The sequence below is a fragment of the Malurus melanocephalus genome, unplaced genomic scaffold (assembly GCF_030028575.1).
Source record: "Malurus melanocephalus ecotype Western Australia unplaced genomic scaffold, MMel_1.1 scaffold_62, whole genome shotgun sequence".
Lineage (NCBI taxonomy): Eukaryota > Metazoa > Chordata > Aves > Passeriformes > Maluridae > Malurus > Malurus melanocephalus.
In genome coordinates this window covers 1,668,186-1,678,679 of record NW_026623294.1, presented here as the reverse complement: position 1 = coordinate 1,678,679, position 10,494 = coordinate 1,668,186, and the positions used below count along the sequence as shown (strand labels likewise).

At 34.5% G+C, this 10,494-nt stretch overlaps 1 protein-coding gene across 8 annotated transcripts in view; it reads right to left on the bottom strand.

Moving 5' to 3' along the window:
- The window catches only part of VPS13B (vacuolar protein sorting 13 homolog B), a 423,643-nt gene that overhangs the window by 197,576 nt on the left and 215,573 nt on the right, over positions 1-10,494 (bottom strand). For all 8 annotated transcript variants that reach the window (XM_057366267.1, XM_057366269.1, XM_057366268.1 and 5 more), the window contains exon 23: positions 7,850-8,084. In XM_057366267.1, coding sequence (XP_057222250.1) covers positions 7,850-8,084 — 235 coding nt within the window. The remainder of the gene's footprint in view (positions 1-7,849; positions 8,085-10,494) is intronic.

The following is a 10,494-nucleotide window of genomic DNA, read 5'->3' as shown; positions in this document are numbered from 1 at the left end:
AGGAAAGCTTCTGCAATGTTCTCACAGACATCAGCCCTGCAGTCCACCCCGCTACCAAAACCTTGCCATGTAAACCAAATACGATCTCACATATGATAACCAGGTCCCAGAGAAAAAAAAACTAGGCTCTAGGAGAAACACTGAACCAAAACCCAAAGAATGCTCAAAAGAAGTGAGGAAAACAAGCAATGAAAGATAGGTGGATAATTCTAATTTTACCTGAAAGAGATAGGGGTTTTGCTYTTCAGAGGTATAAGAACATAAATTATTTCAAGAGGCCTATGGGGTTTCTTTTGTTTGGTTTTGTTTTCTTTAAAGAAAGTCTTCATCCCATTTATGGGATTTCCTACTGACAAATTCAGGCCTTTTTGTCACAACTTGAACAACAGAGAGTCTGTGCCCAGCATGTGAATTTTCAGTCCAAGAGGAACTGCCTATCCCAATATGAAGTAACAGAAAAGCAGCTGAATGCAGTGTCAGATCCAAACACAGCCAGCTGCTGAGCATCCACAACCTCAGCCTTGCCCAAAACCATCTTCATCTTTGTACATAGAACATTCATTTGGAGAAAGACAAGGAGAAAAGTCTCCTTCCTATATGAAAATTCAGGAAGTTATTTGGTGTGAGATTTGATTTTTCAAAATTTGGGCCTGAAGTCACAGGTAAGAAGAGTCCAAATTAATCTAATACCCCAGAAGCATAGGAGCCCGCCTTGAGAATCAGAGTTAAAAATGGCAGACAAAGGTAGAATGGGATGGGTCCCTTGCAGTCCTATGAGACAATAAAAAATTCAAACCAGTGTTTTTAGACAATATAAGAAGAGTGTGTTCGCTGCCTGGTGTGGCCCAGTCAATACTGTCTTGCTGAGAAATCACAGCACGAAGAAATAGCACCAACTGTTAGATGTGATTATTTAAAGAAATTAGAAAGGTTTTGAAATTGAAATAAAGCTTCATTCCAACATCTTATTAACATATTATTTTCGCAAGACTTCTACTGTTTCTWCCACAGGTGGCATCAGCAATAAATTTATATGGTCAAGAGTAAGTATCAGAAAACTGTGTAGGTCTCATCCCAAGAACAAACTGAAAACATCAACATAGTTGATGAAACATAGAAAGAAACATTGAAAGAAACATAGTTTCTTTTGAAGCTATTAAAAACTCCAGGATTCAGCTCCAAGTAACTTAAAAATATTTTCAAAAGATTTGCAGATTAAAWGTTTTGAAGCAGTTAATTTGTTGGTTTCCATGTTCAGCCAGACAAGAAATAAAAAAAAAAAATTATTGTAATAGACAGAAAAAATTCAAATGCAAAGTCAGCTCCAATGACATGTTTGTAAATAATACATATGAACTTTGTTTTTCTCTGTGATCACCACAGTAAATTAACATAGTTTATATTTCATGTATAAGAAAGAAAGAATATCTAAGGAAAAAAATGAATGGTAGTTCTATTAGACTGCGTACATTATCTACCTTAAAAGGAAAACACTGATCAAGTTTTATCAATGTACAGAAATCACAGTATGTTGAAAAAACACTGTAGTAAAGATATGGTGAATTTACAGCTATAAATTTCTCCTAATGTCATCAGTTACCTCTTCTTCAGCTCCATATACACTATGTGCCTGTTTTAGCATTTTACTCAAACTGTCCACCTGATAAATCCTTGTTTTGGTTGTTGTACCTATGTCTTGTTTTTTAAAAAATATATACCTTCATTCATTTGCAAATTTGCTTTATGAAACTATTAAAATGATAATTCAAARTGTCTAAACATCAAAAACAACATTGCTTATAGGATTCGCCCTTAATTTAAAAAATTATTTCTTGGTAGGAAGGAAAAGTCAGTGCCACATTTAGCAAATATTTTTTCTACATCTAACCTTCCAATCTATGTATATTATTATTTTGTCACCTAATTGACAAAATTCTTTTAATCTGAAATATTTTAGGTAAATTGGAGAAAMTGGAATTGCTTTCAGTGGAGCTATAGTGCACCCCACATCTCTTATGGCAAAATTATGAAATATACACATGAAAGACCCCTCCTATGGTTGAAGATTCTGGTTAACTCCTAACCCACTGCTATCATAAATCCTTATTTTTAATTTCTTAGAGCATCATCACTGATGTGTATTTGAAAATTTATTTGTGAAACTATTTCAACTGCTTTGTTAACTTCTTAAATTTATAAACACCATTCTCAGGTATTTGGCAGCTGACTGACCCAACCATCAGACAATTTTCAAAGAACTGGCATTTATCATTTATCTGCTACTTGCAAGTTTAGAAAAACTACTTTCCTACAGAATTTTTGAACTACTTTTCAATATATAAATAAAAATATTTGGTATGTGCAAGCACTTTTTCTGGTATTTATTGATGCACTTTGTTTCTTTGTTAGAGTTAATCACTAATGCTCATAATAAGACTTTCCATGTSCATGAAATACAATATTGATAAATGTACCTAAATTACTAATAATTGATATGTTTGCTCTCATTTTTATGTAGTACTTATGTTTATTTTTAAAAACCAGATTGTAATGTGGCATTTGTACACAATGTTGTGTATACGATGCTGACAGTTCTACAAAAGAGAAATTTTATTTGTATAAAATTAGTAATGGTAGGAGAGATTATGAAAGCTTTATCATGCATGTGCTCTGGGATCTATTCCCAGGCTTATCCTCTGGAATCCTTAAAAAACAACCTGACTACTCTGTGTTCATTTCCCTTCTTGTACCCACACTGCAAGGAGTTAYAGGGATTTCTAAAGCCCTCATTCTCACATGACAGGCAATGTTTAAAAAAAAGACCCTGCAATCACTGCATGTTAGGTCACTTGTACTTCCTCCTAGCCATGCAACAGGGAAGTAATTCTCAACTACTTAAACCCAGCCTCTCAAATGTGAGAACTAATTTTACAAGGTGTCACCATAACAGGTAAGTGAAATACAGTAATTACCATTACAGATGGTGGCATTGAATATAAACTCAAATAAACCAAAATAAGGTAAATTTAGATTCSATATAAAGATGTAATTATTCACTACAAGAGTAGTAAGACACAGGAACAAGTTGCCCAGAGAAGTTGTGGATGCCCCATCCCTGAAAGTGCTCACAGCCAGGATGGATGGGACTCTGAGCAGCCTGGCCTACTGAAAAGTGTCCCTGCTCTTGGCAGGGGGGTGCAAATAGATACCTTTAAGGTTTTACACAAATCCCTCTATGAAATAGCACACTATTTTAATGTTAAATGTTTCTCTTAAATATAATAACTGAAAATATAATTTCTGTAAATTTAAAGATAAACATATTCTAAAATCTAATGAAAGATGGTAACATCTAAGAATGCCAAATTACTGCTGTTCTACTTCAAACATTTAAGTGCTGTTTTCAGGTTAAAATCTACATGTTACTATATTATAGTAATTTATGACCAATACATTTCACTATAATTAATTTACATTAAATTGGAAGCCCCGACTTCCTATTTCCCTGCAAGTCACTTGGCAAATTATTGAGTTTAAACATACGTCACAAAATTCTGTGAAGATGTATAATCTGTCATATTTCACAAACAAAAGCCGTATCACAAATCTAAATATTTGGAATACAGTGATTCCCATGACTGTCAGTATATTGCTATCCACCTGAAAATGTGAATACCAACAAAATTCATTACCAGCAAAATCAACAATTTCAAGGTATTTTTGAACACTACATTCTAAAAGTATTTTACTATCTTACCTAAAGGTCTGTATCTTACTGTATCCAACACAGGCAAACATTTTTACAAAGATGAATTAATAATATTTACTGTTATGAACCCGAAGAGAAACATTATTACATTAATAATAATAATAATAAATATTATTAAAAAATCAGTACGTAAAATAATTCAAAATTTAAACCTTGAAACACAGGAGTTTTTCATCAATACTGAAAATTTTCTGTATTACTTTAAAACAGTGCTTTACCTGAAGCAAAAGCTCCCTTCATGCCTTCAACTTGTTTCCCTGTTATAAGAGTTTAGATTTTTGGAAGACCAAAAATCAACTTAGCAGTCCAGAAGTCCTGACAATAACAACATATGTTATCCAACTATATTTACTACATTTTATCCTGCTGCTATGGGGTGGAATTTAAGAGATTATACAGATGAATTGTCAAGTATTTAATGTTGGGTGTTCATGGAAAGTCACAACTTGCTCTAAGCACTTTTCTAAATGTTTCAGTTTTGCTCAAATTGAGTTTCTAACTATTTACTTTCTTCTTAGTAACTATTTTACACAAAAGACATCTACAAATAGGACAGAGGTCCTCCTCTTCACAAGGTGCCAAAACAGAGAAGACAAGGGGCAACAGGTACAAGATGCACTGGGAGAGGTTTAATATTCATATAAAGAAGTTTTTAAAGTAATTACAATCATTAACTGGAACAGCCTCCTTAGAGATGTGCAAGCTTTCAAGAAGCAAACAAGCAGGGTGCTGGATTACGTCATCTTGGGTCCCTTTGCCATGAAAGATTGGACCAGATGATCATTCGAGGTGATTTCCAACCAGGCCTTCCAGAGTCCATGATTCTGTGATTCCACTTCAACATCTTCAGGAAACACTACCTCACAGATCTCTATTGGATTAATTTGTACTATTAAGATAATACTTCATGTAATTCAATACCCTACTTAATTTATTTGTTACTCACTGAAGTTCAAAGGAATATTTCATTCTTTACATAGATAAATCCACTTATGGATTACTTAGTTATTTAGTATGACTAAACTACATTGTGTTTCCAAATAAAAGTACTGTAAAAGTATTTAAAATGCTCATTTTAGCATTCCTACAAAATAACATTACCTCAGAGATGCAGCAAAACTCTGAAAACAAATGGAAAGACCTGATTGTGGGATAATGCATAAGCTATTTTTACAGTGTGTTGACATCTTGAGGTCAGTAACTATCTGTGAGTAGGCTGAAATATTCCCAAATGACAGTAGGAATATGTTCCTTTTTTGTCCTATTTTAGTCTTTCATGTAATAAGAAAAATATATAAGTGAGCAAACAGCTTTCTTAAAAGTGACAACACGGCTTGTGAACAAGCCTTTAACTTGTATAATCTTTATAAAAAAAGGAATAATTCAAATAATAGTAACCAGGAAAAGCAAGTTGACTAAATACAATTTCTGAGARATGGTAGCACGTCTGAAGAATGACAGTATTTCCCTTAAGTCTTGTTCAAAGACAGAAAGCAAATTAAGAGACTTACTCAATACAAGTCTATAAAAATAATTTACCTCTACAGGGGAAGAAATAAAGAAGGTGACTTTAAAGTTTTGAAAGAACTTTAAAATAATCACTTTAAGAGGCAGTCTTGGCATGGGAGAAGGCAGTGGCTCCATTAGAGAATCAGAAATATCAACATTGTGAGAACTTCTGTTTGGCATTATTCCCAGAGCACAAAGCCACACACAAATAAATTCCTTACCATAGGTTTTATCCCTACCAGGGAGATTCTTTTCTCTCACTAGGATCTTTCCTTCAAATCTGGGTCTAACAAAATTCAAATGACTTTTTACTTTCATAAATGGTTTAAATTACATCATTAGTTTAAAACAAACAAAAGACTTCARTTAAATTTATCTTCTATCTGTCACTATGATTAGCATATTAGATGCTTCCTATTGAAAGTTATTAGGAAAACCCCATATACTGTTCTCTCTCTCATTTAAACTTTTTTTTTCTTTTCATTTGGCGGTATCTCTAAGATGACTTTCAATACAAAAAACTAAAATTTTATTTCAGTTGTCCTGAGTTCAGGTAAAATACAGAAAGCAGAAGAGTCCAATATAAGCAGCAGATAAAAGGGAGGAGAAACACAGTATTATAAATACAAACAAATTTCATATGGCAGGAACAGGACTAGCTCTTGAATGTGATTTTGACTTAATTTTTCATAGTCTTTAAACTGTTTGTATTTCAGTAGTCAGTATGCAGAAAACAGAATAAATTAATCAGAAAATTCCATCACAAAAGCAATGGAACAATTGCTGCATCTCCCTTCCTTCATTATAGAATGAATACACAAAACCACATGAATTCTTTCTAAATTATACAGTTTGAGAATGCAATAATGAAATAACTGTTCACCAATGTTGTTTTTTTTCTTTTGCCTGGGATAGACTTAATTTTCTTCATAGTTGTTGGCATGGTGCTGTTTTGGATTTGTGCTGAAAACTGTGGATAATATGGGTATGTTCTAGTTATTGCCGAACAGTGCTTAAGGTGTTTCTTGCTCCTCACACTGCTCCACCAGCAAGTAAACTGGGGGTGCATGAGGAGTTGGGAGGGGACACAGTCTGGACAGCTGACCCCAAATATCAAAGGAATCAATAAAACAGAAAGGCTGGAATCCTCCCTACTGACAGAAAGTAGCAAATYAATTTGTTATTTTGCTTTGCTTAGACCTGCAGCTTTTACTTTACCTATTAAGCTGCCTTTATCTCAATCCCTAAGTTTTCTCACTTTTRTCCTTCTGATTGTTTCCACCATTCCCCCAGGATGGAGGAGTGAGGGACTGTATGCAGCCAGAGCTGCTGGCTGAGATTAAACCAGAAATACTGGCATTTCCAGGAATTCCATAAATTGGTTGTGAGCTTAGCTTTCATGCAAGTCATTAAAATAAACCTAGAACCCAAGGCTTGAGATGGTTCAGGATTTTTGCCTAACTTATTTCAAGTACACATTTTTTCATATAAATATATGTAAACCAAGATTTTTACATCAGTATTTGTTCAGAACACTGTTGCAAGTCCATTTTCCATTTACTCTGATCATTTTTAAGAGCTCAATAAAAAACCAAAAACACAGCAAACGAACCTTGAACATAAGCAACTTGTTTTCACCTGCTAGGTCCTTTACAGCCCATTTCCTTTCATTTCTTGATCAGCTGGAGAATGTTGAAAGCTAATTCTTCTTCAAATTGGTCCACAGTTCAAACCTCTATCAAATATTAGCTTTTCAAATAAGAGCTACTATGCTTTTCCTCAACCTTAAGGATTTTTTCCTTCAAATGTCTAAAAAAAATCCTTGTTATAATCCCTAAGACACAACATAGAACACAACTGTTGATGACACAACTACCATGATGACTACTAAAGTCTCATCCTTTTCTTTTGACGATCTGCTATATTTATGTATTGTTCTCATTTTATATTGAATCATAGAATATCTCAMATTGGAAGGGACCTRTAAGTATCACTGAGTGCAACTCCCTGCCCTTTCCAGGACTACCTAAGATTAAATAATATAACTAAAAGCATTGTACAGACGCATCCAGAACTCTGACAGGCTCAGTGCCACAAACACTTCCCTGTGAATCTTTTTCAGTRACCAACCACCCTCTCAGTGAAGAATGTTTAACCAATGTCCAGTCTCAAAGTTACACCCAAGGCCTTGGTGGGATGAGAAGTTTTYCCCAACTTGTCTCCATTCTGTCTTGGAATTCACAATTTCCTGTCACTTCCTGTTGTGTTAAAATCATTGACTACACAGTAATTTGAATAACAAAACCAATGAAGGTAAAAATTGAACTTTGGAATTATTTTAGTTTCAAATATACAAAATATATCACAGAACTAGCTCTTTGATGGTGAGTTTCACATTGATTTCTATGGGGCCAACCTTTTAACTAGTATTTCCAGACATCAATAATATATAACATTCTGCTAAGAAAAGCAGTACAAAATCAGAAGTTCTTAAAATAAAATAAAGGCAATTTTCATAACAGTTAGAAATGGAAACTAARGAGTAAGGTTTTTTGAGTTTAATCRCATTACCTTCTTCCAGGATGGGTCTCAGCACAACAAAWGGGATTTCTTGCAATGGTTCCATGTGTTTGTGTCCAGCACTCATAATCTTTATCTGGGGCAAGCAGACCACAAGTGTGCCAGGCATACTGGCCTGCCCATGGTACCAGTTCCGCACAGTCCCAGGAATGTCACCCGACACGATGGTACTGGGAGAGGGCAGGCTGTCATTTGGAAGGAATACACAACAAGATTGCACTTCAAGCTGAAAAAACAAAACCAAGAAAGATTCTCAGAAATAGATTATTTTCTCCCTCATTGTGAAGTATTCATCTTGGTATAAAATCTGAAGTGATTTGTCCATCACAGCTGATGGAAAATGGTCTTAATTTCTAGTTGAATTAAGAGAAAAGATAACATAAAATGCTGGAAAATAATATATGCTTACAAATTATAATTATGGGAGGAGAGAAAGAAGAAATATGTTTTTGCTCTGTGAATTCATCAGAAAGGTGTTGCCACATAAACTGAACATACATACATATATACATTTCAAAATGCTTTTTACAAGTGCAGTAGAGTCAGAAAATGTTCACAATAAAGCTGAGAAAGCCCTCTACATTTTGCCATTCATTAGCTTTTGTTAGCAATAGCTAAGCCTCTAGAACTAGCCAAAAATTTATATGCTGTTACTTTCTATAAAGAACTGTTTCAGGGAAAATTCTGCCTTTACCTAATAGGCAACAGTAATGAGCATGTACAAAAAAAGTTAATCATTAGAAAAACTAGGAAAAACACAAACTTTAGAGAAAAACTGACTGACTTTTAAACAAATGGAGAGGTGCATGCATAAACAAAGAGAAATAGAAAGTAATGAAGCTGACAAAGTTTATACAGTTTTTATCCAGTTTTCACTGCAAATCAGAAGCAGCACACATAGTTTCATACAAAATAGCATTTTTTATCCTTTATTTTCAAACAATGTTGTTACCCTGAAACATGTCAGACCATTTTGCCATCTTCTTAGGAGCTTCTAGTGAGGCTGAGTGAGCCCAAACCAAGAACTCAACTCATCACAACTTATTAACTCAGAGGTGATGTAAGCTGGAGGCTGTTAGTCTTCCTTGGCTCTTACAAATACCATTCTGGCACCTGGAGATCAAATAGCTCCAAGAGCCTGCACACATGAATGCTTTGTTAAGCAAATACAAGCTATGATTCAGTTTATTTCTTCATATTGCTTGGAAAAGCCTAGCACACAAATTGTTGGACAAGATATTATTTGTAGCTGTGATAAAAACATTTGTTTACTGCAAACTTGGGTAACACTCTTTTGATTGGACATCATTAAAGACAGCACAGGTTAAAAGCAATAACCAAGATTTGCACTTCATACTCTCCCCTGAAGGGTATTAGGCCTTCAAAACCACACTAGTGATTTGTAATAAGAGATGGAATCCTGCAGCACTGTATGTACTTTGCCTGTCTAGTGAGTACACAGATATTCATCTTTATTTCTGCATTTTTGTGCCCTTTTGCTTAGACAAACTGACAAGAATTCACTGCAGAAAAATATAAGTAGAATTTTGCAAAAATAAATACATTGGTGCATGAAGTCTGTGTTTGTTTCTGGATTTAGAACTGTTTGAGTTGTAAAATGAAGCTAATTACGTCTTTGATAAGTAGTTTATTGATCCAAGGTTGCAGAGTATACTTTATTTATACTGGATGAAAAGCTAGGGTGTATTGTTACAGATGTAACAGATTTGGATTTTTTTTTAATGGTTAATTAGTCATTGTGTCAATTCGCAAAGATTTTTACAATGACACATTAGATCGTTTTCCGGTCTATTAGTAATAGGTCAAGCCATAGTGGGATAATGATAAATAGCTGATAAAAGAACTTATGATCAGTATAACCATTGTTTTTTCTGTGCATTTGCTGAGTAAACAATTTATAAAAAATCACCCATTCTTCGCACACACACACACACACATATATATAAAACTATTAACATCAAATACTGCCTGGATTTACAAACCATGTGGTAATAATAATCCAAAAATTCCACCAACTTGAAGAGATACTATACCTCATCACATTACCAGAAGCAGGATCTAGCTACAGGACATGTTTCACAAAGCACTTTCAAGAAGAGATCTCAATACTTTGCACTTAGAGTTTTTGCACTTAATTTACAATTCAGTACAGCTTTGTTTTGTAGAAAAGTTCTTCAGATCACATTTGTCTTATTTTACTTTGCTGTATCAAGAATATTGAAATAGAATCACAACACTTTCACCCACTTAAATTCCTGATGGAAATTCCTTTTGTACACAAGCAGCTGTTTGTTATTCATTCAAACAACTGAATGTGAGTTGGACCATGAATTGTGGTGGGCTTCACGTGGCAGCATCAGGCCTCCATATGTGTGATGGATACACTCAGCCCCCTCCACCAGACCAGCAGTAAAAGCTCCAAATGAGATAAAGTCCAGAGCTGTAGCTGGGTCAAGAACTCCTCCAGGAAACCCACAAAGAGCTGAGTGACCCCACAAGCATCATGCCTAATCATGTGATTAACACTTTAATGTGTTTTTTCCAAGTCTCAGTTATCAAGGAACAAAGAAAGCTGAGGGCACAAGGAGTGTCCTGCACACCCCTCCTGTTGGATG